Source organism: Maniola hyperantus, chromosome 4 (assembly GCF_902806685.2).
Source record: "Maniola hyperantus chromosome 4, iAphHyp1.2, whole genome shotgun sequence".
NCBI lineage: Eukaryota > Metazoa > Arthropoda > Insecta > Lepidoptera > Nymphalidae > Maniola > Maniola hyperantus.
In genome coordinates, this window is record NC_048539.1 from 2,543,478 (window position 1) to 2,563,385 (window position 19,908).

General features: G+C 35.6%; 2 protein-coding genes across 2 annotated transcripts in view; one reads left to right on the forward strand and one right to left on the reverse strand.

The window, feature by feature from the left end:
• Positions 1–4: 4 nt before the first annotated feature.
• LOC117996880 (probable pseudouridine-5'-phosphatase) lies at positions 5–14,187 on the reverse strand. Its single transcript, XM_034985018.2, has 4 exons — positions 13,842–14,187; positions 12,844–13,062; positions 2,969–3,201; positions 5–2,324 (listed from the first exon to the last, which is right to left on the reverse strand). The coding sequence occupies exons 1-4, from the start codon at positions 13,954–13,956 to the stop codon at positions 2,151–2,153; spliced, it is 741 nt and encodes a 246-aa protein (XP_034840909.1). The 5' UTR covers positions 13,957–14,187; the 3' UTR covers positions 5–2,150.
• Positions 14,188–14,514: 327 nt separating this feature from the next.
• dlp (glypican dally-like) overlaps positions 14,515–19,908 on the forward strand; it is a 103,356-nt gene continuing 97,962 nt past the window's right edge. Inside the window, exon 1 of the mRNA XM_034985017.2 lies at positions 14,515–14,935. Within this exon, the coding sequence (XP_034840908.1) occupies positions 14,713–14,935 (223 nt within the window). The 5' untranslated portion in view covers positions 14,515–14,712. The remainder of the gene's footprint in view (positions 14,936–19,908) is intronic.

Sequence of the window (19,908 nt, forward strand, 5' to 3'; positions counted from 1 at the left end):
ATTAATTGTACTTTTGAAACCTTGATAGAATCTACCATCGTCCGTCAGTTTCAACTTTCCATGGTTAAGTTTAATTCAGAGATTGTGTACAAGATAATGAGCCCCCATCCTCGCTAACTCTGTCATACATAATCTCTAAAGTAAACTAAAATGGCAGGTTTAATTAATTTTATTGTTACCCCTTTCATAATGCTTCCTGCAGAAAAGGGTAGCACTAGATTTAGACCTGTTAATTTAATTTAGATTGTGTGCAAGAGAATAATACACTGTAAATCAAATTATAAGCATTAAAACAATTTGAAATAATCCTTATAAAGATATTAATTTAGTTTGATCAATCTATCATACATTTTGTAATGCCTAAGCTTCTAGTAGGCTGCGTTGGTCACATGGTAAAAACTATCAAAAATTATGCTTAAACCTTAAAATAGGTAACTAGGTATCTGAAAATATACTATAAAACATTGTTTTGCTGCTATACTACAAACTAGTAATTACTTTTCACATGACTAATATTGGTTTGGCCTTATATATCTTTTTTTAAGCACTAAAGACCCGCTTCAAATCCTGTATTGTATACATAAATATTAAATAGTATTAACATCCAAAAAGTAGACTAAAACTAAATCATTCTAAAATTAAATCTAAGTTTAGTGCAGTTTTAGTTTTCGTGTAGGCTATAGAATATTCTCTATAGGTACTAATGTTTCATTAGCAAAAATTAAAGCCTTACCAGGAATATAAAAAAAAATGTTCTGAGAGCGCCATTAGTATATTGTCAAGTCTTGTATTAAATTAGTTCCACGGGTTTTCCGCAATATGGCGAGGTATCAGAGGGCGCGGCAGTGCCCCCGCCGAGACGAGCCAAACTAAAGGACGGGGCACTACGTACCTTTTCTCGAAGCGTTTCGTCGTATTTTCGACTTTATTTTTCTGGTCAGGCTTTAAAAACGAGTGTCCTAACATCATGTCAATGCCGCGCGTCACATGTTCACTAACAATATTTTGACCAATTATATTATTGCTATTTTTATCATGGATAATATCGCGCGGCATTGACATGATGTTTCGTTATTCGTAACATTAGAATAGTGTGTCCACATAATAGATATGTATTCATATATTTTAAAACAATACTAACTTTAATAATAATATGAAAATCAAAGTAAAAAAATCTGATTGCACATATTTTGAAAAAATAAACTTTTCCTGTATTCTCATAAAAATTCAGCTACGTGTCCGTGTTGGACAAAAGTCCCATAAAAATTAAGATTCAAAAAAATCAGCTCCTTTCATGTAAAAAATCCGCTGTGCTTTGCACGATAACATTTGCAAAATTTTGCACGATAATTCAAAAACTATGATGCATAAAAATAAATAAAAATCTGTTTCAGAATGTACAGGTACAAGACCTTTCATATGATACCCCACTTGGTATAGTCACTCACTTCGAAAGTTGAAAATACTAATTATTAGTTCATGACCACAATTTAATTTTTTTTGTGTGATCTAACCCTAAATTCACGGTTTTCAGATTTTTCCCCAAATGTCAACTATAAGATCTACCTACCTGCCAAATTTCATGATTCTAGGTCAACGGGAAGTACCCTGTAGGTTTCTTGACAGACTGAGAGACAGAGAGACAGACAGACAACAAAGTGATCCTATAAGGGTTCCGTTTTTCCTTTTGAGGTACGGAACCCTAAAAATACTTAATAATTAATTTAATTTAAAATGAGTTCTTGTACCCACTTGGCACAGGATGATATCACCTATCATTTGCCGAATCCTGATGGTGAAGCCGAAACATAAGAAATCATCACGATAAAATCCGTGACAAAGTTCGCGCACCTCTCAGGCATTCATCATCATCATCATCGACCAATAGACGTCCACTGCTGGACATAGGTCTCTTGTAGGGACTTCCACACGCCACGGTCTTGCGCCGCCTGGATCCAGCGGCTCCCTACGCCTCGTCTGATGTCGTCCGTCCATCTAGTGGGGGGCTGCGTCTTCCGATGCGAGGTCGCCATTCCAGCACTTTGGGACCCCAACGTCTATCGGTTGTACGATGTCTCAGGCATTAGAGGATGATATTATACATAAGTGATTTTTATTTGCGTTTCCTACTCTATTTACATAAAGAGTTTCTAAAATGGCGGTAGTCCGAACATTTCAGGTTGAAACTTGGCTAATGTTGGCAGCACTATCGTGGCATGAGTGGTCAGTCTCTTGTCCAAGTGAGGGTCTGGTACCATCACCACTTGCATACCCGCTGATATGCCAGCGGTCACTCCGTGCGGAGAATCCTCGAACACTAAACACTGGAAATGGGAAAAAACTTAAATTTTATATAAGTTTAATATTAAGTATAGTATAATAAGTTATTAATTACTTGTACATCCTTACAAGGATTATGGTAATTTTTAGACAAACCATTTCTAAAATTTACTTTACCACTAGGTAACGTCATAACGCCCTCGGCTAAGTTTTAAAAAAAAATAGAGATAGCGAGCAAACCGGCAGGCGAGTCACCTGATGTTAAGTGATTACCGCCGCCCATAAACATTTGCAGCACCAGAGGAACTGCCCATGCGTTGCCGGCCTTTTAGGAATTTGTAAGTGCTCAGGTGAATCCGGTTCGAAGGACCATATTAAGACATGGTCTTTCGAACTAGACTTTTTATATATTTTTTTAAGAATCTCACCATACCTGGCTTAGGTTTATCAAGAAACCTGGCAGCGGCTACGAGGAATACGTCAGCATATGGCTTCCTATGCTTCACTATTGTATCAGTTTTTGCGACGCTATTTGGTTTAAACTGAATACCACCTAAATTTACCTTTCCACTAGGTGACGTTATATAGCTGTCAGGTAAGCCTCCTCGGATAAAAATCCGGGTAGATAGGACCATATTAAGATTATGTTCCTTCGAACTGGATTTTTAATATTTTTTAAGAAACTCACCTTTTCCGGCTTAGGTTTGTCAGGAAACCTAGCAGCGGCTACTAGAAATATATCAGGATGTGGCTTCCCATGCTTCACTTCTTTGTCGGTGCTTCCCATAACCATATGGTGGAAATAGCTGAACAATTCTTTGTGCGACGCTATTTTTGTTTTGACTGAACGCTCGCTCGAAGATGTGGCGAGCGCAAAGGGGACTTGGGTTTGGTGCAAGTGACGGATTAGTCTTTCGGCACCTGCAAAAGAAATAACGAAGCTAAGTAAAGAACAGTATGGATAAACAGCCGGCCTACCACCGTATTCTCATTGGCTGACATTCTTTCACTATTGGCCAAAATGAACTATCGATGAAAATGAATGGGGCTGGTCGGGTGTGCGGGGCGTTCCCTCCCCGATTGCCATTTCGTCCTGTCGCGTATAGGTTCTTTCTATAAAATAGACCCCCACTAAGAAAGACTTTTCTGAAATTCTACTCGAACGAAGCGAAGTTGGATCAACTAGTTTTCAGAATTTCAATTTTTTGAGTCCAGAATCCACCACGTTGGTCAAGCGCGGATTTTACAGAACGATAGAACAAGTTTCACTGGGCAGGATGAATGAACGGACGAAGGTTAAAGAATATAGGTGTAGAGTACATACCTACTCATCATCATTATCATCATGATCAACCCATCGCCGGCTCACTGCAGAGCTCGGGTCTCCTCTCAAAGTGAGAAGGGTTTGGAAGCCTACCACGCTGGCCATGTGCGGATTGGTAGACTTCACACACCTTTGAGAACATTACATACATACTCATGCATCAATTGAATTGAATTGGTTTAAATACTGCATTCTAATTGAAGTGTTAAGTGCTTGTGAAGGTCAAAATGAAACAAACAAATCGAGGTAAATCTAAATCCATACTAATATTATAAATGCGAAAGTGTGTCGGTTTGTCTGCACTGTAATCTTTTCACGGCTCAACAGTTTAATCGATTTTGATGAAATTTAGTAGAGCTTACATCCTGGGAAAGGACATAAGCAACTTTTTATCCCGGAAAATCAAAGAGTTCCTACGGGATTCTTAAAGGCCCATCGGTTTTTACCGATTTATATGGGTACAGAGGTAGTTTGCGTCCCGGAAATTGACATAGACAACGTTTTATCTCTGAAAAGGAAAGTTCCCACGGGATTTTCAAAAACCTAAATCCACGCAGAAGTACTTATATAGATATACTTTCACTGATAATGATTTATAGATACCAAAAGGGTATCAATTCCAAAAATTGTTTACATTATGTCATCCTTAAACGTCAAACGTCAACATTTGTCGATATCTGTTTCAAGATATTTCTTAGTTTATACACACACATTAAATGCTGATTAATCGCGACGTTACGTTCTACAGCGTCATCTATTGACAGCTTTGTGTTTTACTTGACAACACTATGCATACAGCGACACGCAGCCCCGTCTGGGGTTAGATTTTTCACTTGTATCATGATTTCATCGTCAGGTCGCGACAGGCCGGCCAAAATTATACCACCGGGGGCTGAAATTGCCATTGTTTAAGCATTCTGATGATATTGTAAAATTTTAGTGTTCTAAATAGAATAAACCTGTTGTTTGTTTGGAACCCTCATAGCTTTAGTTTTAAGTACGTAATTAATTACACTATCATATCATCTTACAAACTACCAATTCAGACCATCAGATGCGAAAGTGTGTTTGTTTGTTGGTTTGTCCCTTAATCACGTCGCAACGGTGCAACGGATTGACGTGATTGTTTGCATGATAAAAATAGATAAAAACCTTGTGTGTAGAGTGACATAGGCTTTTTATCGCGGAAAATCAAACACTTCCCACAGGTTGTCATATAAAAATATTTTTCACCCCCAATGCGCAGGTGAAAAATTAAAAAAAATTACAAAAATAAAGAAATTTATTTATATGGTGAGGTAAGGTGGAGAATACTTACCTTTTTCCTTCCAGCGGGCAAATAAGGGGTAGGAGAAGGATGGCCCTCCCCTACAGTATAAGATAAGATTCGGGCGCCAGCCAGCCGGAGGAACGACGCACGGATAGCCGAGCAGAGGCCTGAACCTTTAATCTCAAGGCAGGGATTTCGGGCCTACTCCGTCGTGGACTCTCTCACGAGACGACAAATGTCAGATAAATATGTTGGAGGATCAAAACAATGAAAAATTGTAAAAGTTTTTGAATTATAATATAATTTTCTATTTAAAATAAATTACTATTAATAGCGTCCCTACGTTCCTTGCCTTATCTTAATTCTATGAAATATAGGTACCCTTTACATTATTAAATATTAGACCTAGGGTTATGAAAAATTTGTACTAAAATTAATAAAATATATCGTTCGCCACGCACCGGAGGATATTTTAAAGAGTCCACTGATTAAGATTTATAAACCGACGCACTAGATCTTCGGATGCAGGCCGATTTGTGTGAAAGGACATTTCAACACCATGTTCTAATCAGGTTCCACAAACACATATTTTTGAAGCAAATCACCTCATAGTGCGATAAATAGGGAAACACAAGGGGAACACATGGGGAACACAGGGGAACAGCGCATTAGCGCTGTTATTTCATAATATCCATATTAAGGTGAAGCCTTCAAGGCCGAAATTACTGCTTTCTAGGCATTTCGCCACAAAACGTCTCATATTTCATAAAAATCCGGAGAGAGCCGAATATCACGTACGAATTTTGGAAGAAAAGTGACAAGTCATTAGTCATGTCAAATGTCTTCCATCAATTACTATAAATTTCGTTTTGAAAAAAAAAACAACTGTCAAAACACTGATCTATGGTCTCCTTGAAGATAATAATGGGTAGAGGTTATGTTACCGATGTAAACAAATGCCTGTCAGTGTCAAAATTCTATTGCAAAATAAAAAGGAAAACAATTATAATAAAGGTGTAACGAGACCGTCTAGGTACACGTTACAATTTCCCCTTTCTAGAGAAAAAGAAAAAAAAAATTTTTTTTTTTCTTTACCCTTAACAATCCTGTAAGGCAAAAACGAAGGGAACTACCAAACAAAAGAAGAATTAAATATCTAAATTCATTCAAGCCAAAACGACCAAATAATCTTTAATAAATACGGATTGAGAAGCAATCCTTCAAAGCAAAAAAAATAATCTTAAACTAAAATTGCATAGTATTGGCATTCAACTGACCAGACACGTAGCACCAACGCTGTGAAATGGTAAGCCAAACTAGCGAAGAAGAGAAGAAAACTTTCTAAAGAGTGTGTGATTAGAATTGGCATTCTACTGACCAGATCACTAAGCACTAACGCCGTGAAATGATAAACCAATCTAACACAACACTTAGCCTAAACAAAAAGAGTCTAGAGTTAGTCTGCACCCGTTCAACCCGCTGAGGCACCCTCGCCGCGCATTGACGAACTAACCTAGCTAAAGGGTTTTCGGAATGGTCTGCAACTGGACAAAGCACTGGGCACCCTCGCCGCGCAGTGTCGAACCACCCAAAATGATGCACTACAAAAGAGCGACATCCAAAACACCGTCCTGCCTAAGCAAGGACATAGCATACATGTCCACATGTGTGAGACAAGGCTGAATATGAGTACTAAAGACCCATCCAAAAGAAAATATTTACATCCACTTGCCCGTTAAACAGACACAAGCAGGAGGATAGCATGGAGCATGTGCCAACCATGATCCCACAAAAGAGCTGTACATATGTACAAAACTACTTGACTGATTAAAACAGAAACAAGCAGGAGGATAATACGGGGCATGTGCTAAACCGTAATCCCACATAAAAACAACTGTACATATTTACAACAAAATAAGGTAATACGGTGCAAACAAAGACAACCGCAACCAAAAATAAGTATAGGATTGACAAAGGAGCCAAAAATCCTATACAAAATGAGCCCTTATAAAAGAACTACAAAGATAAAAATGTACAATATATACACATAAGGTAGTGCGGGGCAACTGCATAGCCGCAAGCTACAAAAGGATAGGATTGACAAAATAGCCAAAAATCCTATAAAATCAGTAGGACTGACAAGGAGTGTCAAAGAATCCTACTCAAAATGATTAGTCCTTATTGTGTTAGCTTCTGTTTAGTCCTTTTCAAAATAAAATTAATTTTAAGTTTTAATTTTGTCAAATTTTAAGAATATCTTTTATATGGTATCTACCTGTACTATTCTTTGCCAAATCTTTCAATATATAAACAGTATCTGAAATTCTCTTTATTATTTTACATTTAACAAATCTAGGAGCTAATTTAGCTGAAAAGAACGAAGCAGCATTGGATTGCACAAAGTTGCGCCTCCAAACTATGTCTCCAACACAATAAGAAATGACTTTTCTTCCCACATTGTAGTATTTGGCATTACGTCTATATGATTTAGCCAAATTACTAACAGTTTTATCAAAAATATTACTCAAAGTAAGAAGTGCGTCCGAATAATCAGAACGACTACCAATAACTAACTCTGAAGGATCAGAGATAGAATTAAATTTATGTAGGGACCCATCGAGGAAAACTTCCCTACCAAACATAAGAAAATTAGGTGTGTATCCGGTAACTAGATTAATAGTGCCATTAATAGCTGCCTGTATATGGGGCAAATATTTAGACCAGGTTCTATGATCGTTCTCAACATAGCATGCTATACAAGTTTCAATAGTCTTATTAAAGCGTTCAACTGGGTTATTCTGAGGGGTATACAAAGTGTTATAAAATAATTTTGGAATGTTATATTCTTTAGCAAAGTGTTTAAAAGCTCTAGAGGTCATCTGAACTCCATTGTCAAGTATGCAAATCTTCGGAACGCCAAATTTCAAGAAAATTTCCTTTTGTAATAAGTTAATTATTGTTCCAGTAGTTGCTTTACGCATGGGTAAGATCCAACAAAATTTAGAAAAAACATCTACCACGGTAAGTATGTAAACATAACCTGTATAAGATCTCGGCAATGGACCTACAATATCAAGAGACAACATAGTCATGGGACGATCGACCAATTTAGGGTTAGACATGAAACCTAAAGGAGCTGAAGTTGAATGTTTATATGCTTTACACTTATCACATCTATTTATATAATCTTTGACATCTTTGAACATTCTAGGCCAAAAGTAATGCATTCGCAATTTTTCTATGGTTTTATGAATACCAAAATGAACCGAATTTAAATCATCATGATTATTTCTAATAGTTTCTAAAATATTTTCTCTAGGTATTACTATTTTCCAAGCTAAATTTTGATTTAAAATAGATTTAGGCTTAACATATTTATACAAGGTATGGCTTTAGATAATAATTTAGAAAAGTAGGCAATTAGGATGTTGTTGACCTGAGTCATCGTCTTGCATCAGAACGTTAATTAATTTAGTTAAGGGTAAAAAGTTCGAAATAAATCATCTGTAATAATAAAATCTATGTGACAAAACAGTTTGTTATCAAAATCTGTCCAAATAACCGATCAGAAAGTCTTGTAATTCGACGGTGCATTTATCACATCAAATGACATCCTAACGAATCCAAACAACCACGACCTAGGACTACAAACATTGTCTAGTCAATGAAATTCAAAAAAAAGTAAAATAAGTAGGTAAGTATAAAATTTAGAAAGGAAGAAATCATTTTCTTGTAAATGAACAATGAAATTCTCCGTTTTTAAATTTGGATAAAATGTCAAAATAATATAAAAGTCAAAACCAAGGATGATGTCAATAAAATATTAAAGTTGTTATTTGTCGCTGTGCACCTTACATTTTCCAAGAAAATTGGCCACGACGACTCCTATATAGTATTAAGGTTAAATTTCCTAAGAGGAAATATACCTATTTAGGTAGTTGGCATTAAGGCGTTCTTTAAATAATCAAAAGATTGTTGTGCATCATCATTCCATACAAACTTAATCTTAGCATTTCGTTTACCGCTAGTTAATTTTGTTAAGGGAGCCACATAGTGAGAAAAATTTGGAATAAACCTTCTATAATAAGAACACATACCAATAAAACTTCTAACATTTTTAGCAGATTGGGGTTGAGGGTAATTTTTTATGATTTCCAATTTCTCTGGGTCAGTGTGTAATCCGTCTTTATCTACAATATAACCGAGATATTTCAATTTTTCCTTACAAAATTCGGATTTATTTAAGTTAATTGTGAGTCCAGAATCTTTTAATCTTTGATAAACTTTTTCTAAGAGAATTAAATGGCTTTCAAAGTCTTGGGAAACTAGGATAATATCGTCTAGGTAACAAAACAGTTTGTTATCAAACTCGGGTCCAAATAACCGATCAGAAAGTCTCTGTAACTCGGCAGGTGCATTTGTCACACCAAATGGCATCCTAACGAACTCGAATAAACCACGACCGGGGACTACAAAAGCTGTCTTTTCTCTAGAGGATTCTTCTAATAAAATCTGATAAAAAGCCTTAGAGAGATCTATAGAGCTGAGAAATTTAGCATCTCTAAGGTTCACTAGTATCCTAGATATATATGGTAAGGGATAAGAATCACGAACGGTAACTGAATTTAATTTTCTGGAATCTAAGCAAACTCTAAGACTACCATCTTTCTTAGTCACCATGACCAATGGACTACTCCATGGTGATCTAGAGGGTTGAATAATACCTTCTGCCAACATTTTATCAATTTCTACGTTCAAAGCTTTTAATTTAGCAGGACTCAATGAATAATATCGCTGCTTAATGGGTTCGCCGAAAGTTACAATTTTGTGTTGAACTAAGTCTGTTTTCCCTAAACCTTTCTGTTCATAGGAAATGTTTTTGAAAAATTGAGCAATCTTATCTAATCTAAGTTTCTCATCAGTAGATAGACTGGATGCTGGAATAATGGGTGAAATTTCAAAGGGACAATCATTTTCAATGGAGTTGATAACAGAAATCTCTTTTTTTAATTTGGACAAAATATCAAAAGTAAGCCAAAAATCAATTCCAAGGATAACATCACTAGTAAAAGAGGGGATGACCGCGAACTTACATTGTCTGATTCTTTTGGCACACCTAATGGGCAGTACCATGCAGCCAATTACCTTTTGATGTTTCCCATCAGCTGTGGCCGCAGAAAAGGACGAGGGTGTCATATCGAAACCCATTTTTTGGAATAGTAAGTGGGAATTATTTCCTAGAACACTTATTTGGGCTCCGCTGTCCATTAAACCTAAAAACTCTCGGCCTCGCACAGTAAATGCCATGTAAGGACGATTATCAGAATCTTTAAATTGTAAAAGGGAAGCTATTTCATTTATTAAGTTAAGATTATTATTATTTACACTCAAAGGGTTACTGTTACAAAAATATTCAAGATTGTCGACGGTCGTCGTGTACCTATTATTTTCCAATGAAAATTGGCCACGGCGACACCTAGTCAGTTTTTTTGACCGCGTTTCCAATGTAGAAATGGCCTCTCTAGGGGGGTGACATTTTGGACAATCCTTAGTTGTTACATCCGGGTGTTTACACCGAAAGCAAAGCTTTCCAGGGTAAATCGGGCAATTTAGAAACATATGATCATTCCCATCACATTTTTTGCATGAGATTTTCTGGCTCTGAAAGACTTTATTATTAAACTTTTTGTTACTACCAGAGGGAACACTAATTTCTTTCTTGGTACTTGTAATAGAAGAAGCACTGTCCTGTAAAGGTTTTAAATTACTCTTATATGACTCAATTTCTTTGCCTAATTGAATTAGCTCATTTAATGACATAATTCCCCGCCCGATTAAATGATAGGAAAACTGGGGGAGCATATTATGCTTAGCAATATCTAGTAAGGTGGTCTCTAACAAAGGGGTTTGTAGTTTTGCAGACATATCCATCAACTCGACTATAAATTCTGACAAACTTTCGGATGGTTTCTGTTTTCTAGTCCTAATTTGATACTCCAACTGATAATTAAAATCTCTGGGGGTGAAATGGTCTAGAAATTCAAGTTTAAATTGTGGCCAATTAATTAAGTATGTTCTCTTAGCACGGAACCATTTAAGAGCGATATCTGTCAAAAGAACAGGTAAGGCATGGAAACACTGTTCATCGGTGAAACCTTTCACCGGCTTTAACTCTTCAATGCGGGTCAAAAATTCCAACGGGCAGGTTTTACCGTTGAACGTTACATTCAATTTGGAAAAATCAAAGCGCTTATTAACATAATAATTACTTATACCTTGATGTGATAAATTACTAGGGTCAATCCTAGATATAGTCGGTGTATCATGATCTAAAGTTATCATGTGGTCGGGGTCAACGGACACATTTTCAGATTTTTCATCCATTTTTGCCTATATTGTATATAACAAAAATGTATATAAGCCTCAAAACAAGCTACGCTTATTAACTACACGAGCACACTTAAATTAGCTATGCTAGGACAAACATCTTAGTATCTAGGCATACAATAAATAGGTTACACGGATACAATACACCTTCAAATATTACAAAAACACTAAGTAAGACAAGAACGAGGGCAATTAAAATATTGATCCACCAAACCATGAGAATCAACACGACTAGGATCCCAAAAAAGAATCAGGTCTCTGTTCCAGGGCGACAAATGTCATATAAAAATATTTTAGTGGATCAAATCAAAAAAAGGATTTGAATTATTTTCTATTTATTTTATATTTAAAATAAATTACTATTAATAGCGTCCCTACGTTCCTTGCCTTATCTTAATTCTATGAAATATAGGTACCCTTTACATTATTAAATATTAGACCTAGGGTTATGAAAAATTTGTACTAAAATTAATAAAATATATCGTTCGCCACGCACCGGAGGATATTTTAAAGAGTCCACTGATTAAGATTTATAAACCGACGCACTAGATCTTCGGATGCAGGCCGATTTGTGTGAAAGGACATTTCAACACCATGTTCTAATCAGGTTCCACAAACACATATTTTTGAAGCAAATCACCTCATAGTGCGATAAATAGGGAAACACAAGGGGAACACATGGGGAACACAGGGGAACAGCGCATTAGCGCTGTTATTTCATAATATCCATATTAAGGTGAAGCCTTCAAGGCCGAAATTACTGCTTTCTAGGCATTTCGCCACAAAACGTCTCATATTTCATAAAAATCCGGAGAGAGCCGAATATCACGTACGAATTTTGGAAGAAAAGTGACAAGTCATTAGTCATGTCAAATGTCTTCCATCAATTACTATAAATTTCGTTTTGAAAAAAAAAAACAACTGTCAAAACACTGATCTATGGTCTCCTTGAAGATAATAATGGGTAGAGGTTATGTTACCGATGTAAACAAATGCCTGTCAGTGTCAAAATTCTATTGCAAAATAAAAAGGAAAACAATTATAATAAAGGTGTAACGAGACCGTCTAGGTACACGTTACAAGGTTTTTTAAAAAACCTAATTCCGTGCGGACGACGTCGTGGACATCAGCTAGTTCTGAATAAATAATTTGACTTTGACTATTGTCAAAACCCTTCTCTCTGAGAGGAGATATGCTCGTCCACTGCTGGTCATAGGTCTCTTGTCTGGGGACTTCCACACGCCACTGTCTTGCGCCGCTTCCGTTCACCTAGTGGGGGGGTCTTCCGGTGCGAGGTCGCCATTCCAGCACCTTGGGACCCCAACGTCTATCGGTTGTACAAACTATGTGCCCTGCCCATTGCCACTTCAGCTTCGCAACCCGTTGAGCTATGTCAGTTACTCTAGTTCTCCTACAGATCTCATTTCTGATTTGATCTTGTAGAGAAACTCCAAGCATAGCTCTCTCCATCGCCCGCTGAGTGACTCTGAGCTTCCTTATGAGGCCCATAGTTAGCGACCATGTCTCAGATCCATATGTCATCACTGGCAACACCCACTGTTTGAAGACTTATTTTACATACCATCTAGTAAAGGTGCCCCTGCTAGCATAGTATCACCGAGTACTAACAGCTGATCTCTGAACTCCTTAGGTGTAATGGGCAGATTTAGATCCTTGCACAGAGTCTCTGAGAGCCTCTGCTCCGTGCCACCCAGCACCTTCATCATCAGCTCATCTGTGTATTTGTGACCGTATTTAGCACATAGTTGTGTGATCATTTTCTTATATACTTGTTCTGTATCTGAAAAAATAAAAAGGTGAAAGGAAACTGATCTATCAACGCACAGCTCAAACTACTGGATGGATTAGGCTGAAATTTGGCATGCAGATAAGTATTATGATGTAGGCATCCGCTAAGAAAGGATTTTTGAAAATTGGACCCCTAAAGAGGTGAAATAGGGGTTTGAAATTTGAGTAGTCCACGTGGACGAAGTCAATTAGAGAGAGTCAATCGACTCTAAATTGAATGCTCAAGACTGGGCAAAGTGAGTAGCAAAATGTAGGAAAGTGGACCTCACCTAAGTGAGTCAACTAGGTTGAAGAAGAGAGTGAGTAAGACTAAGGCTGAGATAGAGCGTACTTTAGCTTTGCTCAGAATTAAATTTCAGTTAAAATGAGACAGATTATGCCAGCGATATAATGCTGTCTCATTTTAACAGTGTCTTAAATATGAGCAAAATCAAATTATAGATCTCAATTTAAAAGATTTTATATACAACGCATAAGGAACATAGCTTTTGATGAGCGTCCCACGAAACTCACAGCTTTTCTATTTCCCATAAAATAGACAAAATATACACTTATACATATATAGGTATGAAATCAGCTGACAAATAAAATATGCATCCACCAAACCTAGTTTTGCTTCGCCAAAAAATGTGTGACATAACTTAGTAATAAAAATCTAATTTTAGTCAACAGATGTATCGTGTCGTCATATCAACCTGGGTATAATAACATTGGCAAATATAAAAAGTCGAACTTTTATGCTGTTGAGTTTTAACTCATAATAGGTCTTACCCAAAAGAAGTCCATCCATATCGAAAATACAATGGGTTACTGGTCGTACATTTCTCGTAGAATAACATTGTTTTCTGATTGTATTAGTTACGGTTTTCATTAAACAAATCCTCATATTGTCACCGGTTGTTACATAAACACTTTCAAGTTTCAATTTACCTATTTGTTTTATAAAATGTAAACTTAAAGTTAGAGCTTTGCGTAACACTTAGGTAGGTAGTAAAAATTAAAAAGCTGTATATAAACGGCAACAGCTGTTTGGTCATCCACTTGTCGAATAAAATAAAATTTTAAAAGTTGCAAAACAAAAAAACGAGAGAAAACTAAAACGTAATGTATCTGACATTGAAATTTCATTAAGAATGAAAAATACAATTTTTTGTTACATTTGAGTCTGACAGTTGAAAACTAAGGCTATCTCTTTCTATTATTCCTCAAACGGGTATATAGGATAGTGACAGCAAGACGTGATGTTGCTCGTGTTGCTCGTCGCTAAATTCCTTTAATTTACAATGATCAAAAGGTCAAAGTAAAAGGGGACAACCAAAATATTTGGAAAAATTAACACTTGTTTAATTAAAACACATGATAATTATACGATCACGTAATTCACATGCATAATTTATAGGACTTTAGCTACTGCTGGCAACAAAAATGCAAGTAGCTTGCACTCGCTTTCAGCGCACTTCAGCCGGCGCAGTCTTGCTGCGGCCGTCATGGATCGCAGTTGAATCGTCGTGGGCCGTTTATATGGCGTGTAAACTGTCTAAAGTTTCAATTAAAATTCATTAATTTCACTTTTATTTATCAATTGTTCAGTAGAGTAGATATAATACTCATCGAATCTTAATTTGTTAACTTTATCGCGAACATGGCTGTGAACGTGTGTTTTTGTGTAAAACTGTCCCCTAACAAAAAATCGATTTTTGGATTGAGAATGAAGAGCCAAATATTGTATTTGGTATTGTTTGCCAGTCTTTTGGCTGTTACCTCTGCTGGGGACACGGAGACATCTTGTGCTAATGTGAGAAGTATTTTCACAAAGAAAGGAATGTTGTCGATGGCAGAGTTGGTGACTGAACAGCCGAATTCAGGTAAGAATCACGCGCTCTCTGTGCAGCCAAATAAGATAGTGATAAATGATAATCGTATTTACATATAGTAGAGGTGTTGATATTGGTTTTCTATTAGTTTTGCTTTGCAGATTGCAGAATTACTTATTTCTAAAGGTAAGAAATTACTTAATATAAAATGAATGTTTTAAATTATCATGATGATAAAAAGTTTAAAGATAACACAACAATGAATTTTGTATCACTGATTTGTTAATTGTTGATATCTTTGAATTTCTATTACACCTTCACGTAGATACCTTCAAGTATTTACCTAAAAGATGCAAATCCAAAGATTAATTCCATACGGATATTATCCTAAATAAACGATGACATCGTTAAAATGTTTTACTTTAGCCGACTAGAAGTTGTTAAAGGACAAAAGGCAGTAAAAGCCAAGGACTGGTAGCTATTGTTAAAAAAACAAATCCGAAGACCCCCGCCGATAAGGAAGCGCTACATTTTACCTGTTCGAGAAACAAGTTAAGACAAGAAGTCTTTTAATTGTGTAGGGGCTTTTAATAATCCAACAAATTCCACAGATAATAAAGAAAGCGTTAACAAAGAGGCTTATTTAAGCTTTGAAGAAAAAACATTTCCTGTTAAAGTTTTACTTACTTTACGAACTTTAAAAACCTTGAATTCAACATCCATAATAGGTGCGTCTACTATTTGATCAGGATGATTAAGGATTTTATCAAAATCTAGTTAATATTTACGTTAATAATCAGAAATCTAGTGACTACTAGTACAAATCATTAAATTCTGTAAAAATAAACAAGCTTAACAGAAGAATGTAGGTGTAATGGTATTAGTGGGCGGGCGGCTGTGTTGTGAAACGCACGAGTTGCGACATAAACAGATACGCCTAATGCTTCTGCGAACCAAATATTGAAAGATCTGCGACACTTCAAGTGCATGGCCTCCATATATTCCTATGTCTTAAAACAAAGAGTTGAAATTCAAACAAATTTGTAATTTTAGTCCAATGTCAAGAGCTGTAGGTATATAAAGTTAAAAATACGGTCAAGCAGGTAATTGTGGCGTAGGCGAACTCGTACGAAATATGTAGCCCTTCGATACGGTGTTCAGAAAACTTATAGATTTGTGAGTAAAAATAAATCCATGCTTGCTGTTAAATTGGATATAGCCTATAAATTGTTATTGGCTGACATGATTGTGATTTATTATAGAATATCGGTCAAAAGGAAATTGTAAATCAAGAAGTTATAGGTTATATAACTGTGAAGTGAAGTGCATAATTTATTTTAACTTTTGCAAAACTAGCTTTATATTTAACGTTGTTGGCCAATGAACTGGTTTCTGGATTCATGTTTTTTATAGACTTGGTCTAGCAAAGATGTAGCTAGTATTCCTGAAAACTATTAGTAAAACTATTAAATTTACTTGATCTAGTTTAGGAAATCCTACAACAATCTATCCTTTTGTGCAAACTAATACATTAATGCTGCCAAGCTACACCCATGAAACTGATAGATAGAGATACATTTCGATCTATTGACCCTAATTGTTCCATGTTAACCAATCAACAAATAGGACAATGATGTCATATAGATATTGGTCAAACTCCTGGATTTAATTGCACAAATAAAAGTTACTTAAATAAGTTGTATTTATGCAATCATTTAAGAAATAAACCATTACTGGTTGCCATTGCTTGATATCTTGTCAATACCAGTTCTTATATACAATTAAGTTTGCCCGCTATTTAAAAAATAAGTAAATGCCACGTTTCCTAATATGGTAATAACGTCTGATAGATCGGGCACCGACGAGACGCGTCAAGGCTTGAGTACTTGGCATGCCTCAGCTTATTTAGCATGCAATACTCGATTACCGGTCCTCCTAACGGCTGACTTGTCGCGCCGACTACCGGCATTTGTCTCTCTTTGTGCAAGGTTCTGCCAAACAATTCAATAATATTCGCGAGTCTGGATAATTTGCATGGAAGACTTGTTAGAATACAGGAAGGGGATCCAATAATTCATTCGCAATTCGCTGAAATTCATACAGCATAATAATGATCTCATTATTATATTTGAAATTAATCATCATAATTGATTTGTTGGAATGATTGTAAAAGAAGAGCAATCAATTTAAATATACCTATATGTATTTTCTTCGTATGAAACATCTACTTTATACTAACTCAAGATTAAGTAATTCGCCCCAAGAAAATAATAACGATGTCTATCCTTATCATTAGGTGAATATCCTGTTTGGATACTTTCTAAACTAACCTATCTATCATTCTGTCACCGGAGTAACTTTAGATAGATAACGCAAGTCCATTTTTGGAAAGTAGGTAGTAAAAGTAAACTACCAACATATACATTTATTTGCATTTTTATTGAAAATATTTATTTTACATCAACTAAACTTTTTTTCGTACTACCTACTTATTATAAAATGTAATATTATATGATGGTTGTTTGTGTTGTATTTATTTGTGTGCATGACGCAAACTCACTGAACTAAACAAAATAAAACTTCCCAGTTTGAAGGCGAATATTCAAATTTTAATATTGCTCAAAAATTCACCAAAACCACTAGAGCTCAGAAATCCCTTACATCTTGACCCTATTTAACTAGTCTGGGCATAAATTATTGTTTAAAAATATATCTACCTAATTTTAAAAATTGAGTTAAGTATGTCATTTCCTACAGTTTAAAGATTTTGTTTACTTTTTATGTTGGTAGGTATTCACATAAAACAAAACAAGTTTTACCCAGCGTTCCTTTTTACCCTAAACCGCTTTCCAGAATGCAGTCAACTCTCACTTGACTAATAAATGGTTCGATATACAAATTGTCTAGTGGGTGGACTGGTTGACAAGCCGACTAACAAAGATATTTGATACTGTAGAGCAGCCTCTAGAAATATTGCCCACAATAAAATAACCAATGATCATCTTTACCAATTTGCCAACTATCTCTTACGAATTGGCACATTTCAAAAATTTGACTAACGTGAGTTTACTTTAAAAGAAAATAACGTTAGTCACGTTAACAAAATCGTCATGTGTCAAATTCCTTAAAAAAATTCAGTGGTTCAAACCTTACAATGATAAGGTCAGACAAAATCATTTTGCGTTTACAACATAATTTTAGAAAATGACTTTCTCGTACTGTCCCGTCTGTGATAAAGTTCAAAATATAATAATCGTTGCTGACAATCGCTGGTCAAACGCTAAGCAAGCATTGGAAAGGTCGACAACCTAACGATCATTGATTAGGTTTCCAAGTGATTACTAATGTATCACTTCGCATCCTACCGGGAAAGTTACTAATGCATTCAACAATACTACACCAAGTTTCGCTTCCTTGGAAAATTTGAAAGTCTTCCGTTGAATCAATACATACGTGAATTCATTAAAATTACACTTATACCACTTTTGTTTACATTTTATGCAGCAAAAGTTGGTTGTGTTTTTTTTCTGTATTAAGTACCTATACCAAGTACAGGGTACCTATTCATGCAATATTGTTTTAAAATTCGAATTTCAAATACTTCCTATTGGTATCAGGGGGCATGGCAGTGCCCCCGCCAAGACCGAGCCAAACTAAAGGTCGGGGCACTACGTACCTACCTTTTCTCGAAACGATTCGTCGTAACTATATTTGGACCGTCATAGGTTCGGTTTATTCTCTGAAATAGTTAAAAATATTCTGTCCGATCCGAAAGAACACTAGAAAAGTATGATTTTAGTCGCGCGAAATTTAAAATTCAAATTTTAAAGCAGCGGTGAGTGAAGACAGGTGAAGATGAAGAATGAAGATAACGTACCTATACCATAGACAAAAGAAGATAATATTTCAACTAAATAATGTTAAAGTTAAAAAATTTAAATATATAAAATGGATATCCGTAAATTCGTACATTAAAATGGGAATTTTCGAAATTCAAATTACAAATTCGTTTATGAGCACATACCTGAATATAAAATGCCATTATTCGGGGCAAATTGTTCGGGCTTTCACATGAACCCTTTCAATCAAGTTAAGTTGAATGGGACTCCATCAGTCACAGGCCTCATCAGCCCTTTTATCCTACGTCCCGAAACCTCTTATTCTGTAATTAGGCCCTTAGATTCATTCGGAACAGGATGCCCCTTTCCTTTTTTTATTTATTTGTACAGGCAACAATCGTGCAGAAATCAGAATATCTAATTAAGTAATTATGTAGGTATGTGCGATATATTTAAAAGAATTTATATTAAGTTTGTATAATATGATTAAATATGAATAAGATTAGTATCATAGAGGAATAAATTAAGTTATGTGATATAACTGTGGACGATCGGTGAATCAAGTTCATTAATTGTGTTAAGTTTTTATGGTTCTAATTACATAAATTAAAGGATCAGACTGACTGTCCGGCTAGCTTTAAGTTTTACAGTAACATTTTCAATTACCTACTTTAAATATCCCATGTTTTTGAGAGATAACTCAAAAAATACTTTTGACAGAATTCGGTAGGGCTGCAAAAAGAACCCACAGGTCTTGCGCATGAACACTAGATCGGCCGCCGTCAATATTATGAATAGATTTTATTATTACCTATCGATCATTAACATCGGCTAGGATCCGCTCGCTTCGAGGTCAGTTGTGACGCAGACCAAAATATAATACTGCTGCTAGGTATTTGCTGAAATTTTATGTCAAACCGCGTGCCTCGTGTTGGTTAATGATATGTACATTTTTAAAATAATGTATCAGCAAATCGGTAGGTACATATAGTTTACTATATTTTGTAATGTACCTCTACTATACTAGTAATATTGTCTAGGAAACGACAACAAAAATAAAGAATACCTACTAAGTTCTTTTTTACCGTTTAGATATTTTATACAATACTAAGTTCGACTGATTGATAACATTTTTTATTTAAAAATAGAAAAACTTGAAGACATTGTTTTTATTCTCATTTTTAC

Excerpts from the sequence above, each read along its gene's own strand:
- LOC117996880 (XM_034985018.2), bottom strand. The coding sequence starts at position 13,956 with ATGAGGATTTGTTTAATGAAAACCGTAACTAATACAATCAGAAAACAA. Across the intron at positions 3,202-12,843 it reads AGGGGCACCTTTACTAGATG|GTGCCGAAAGACTAATCCGT; the intron begins GTATGTAAAATA and ends TTTCTTTTGCAG. Across the intron at positions 2,325-2,968 it reads ACAAACCTAAGCCGGAAAAG|TGTTTAGTGTTCGAGGATTC; the intron begins GTGAGTTTCTTA and ends TCCCATTTCCAG.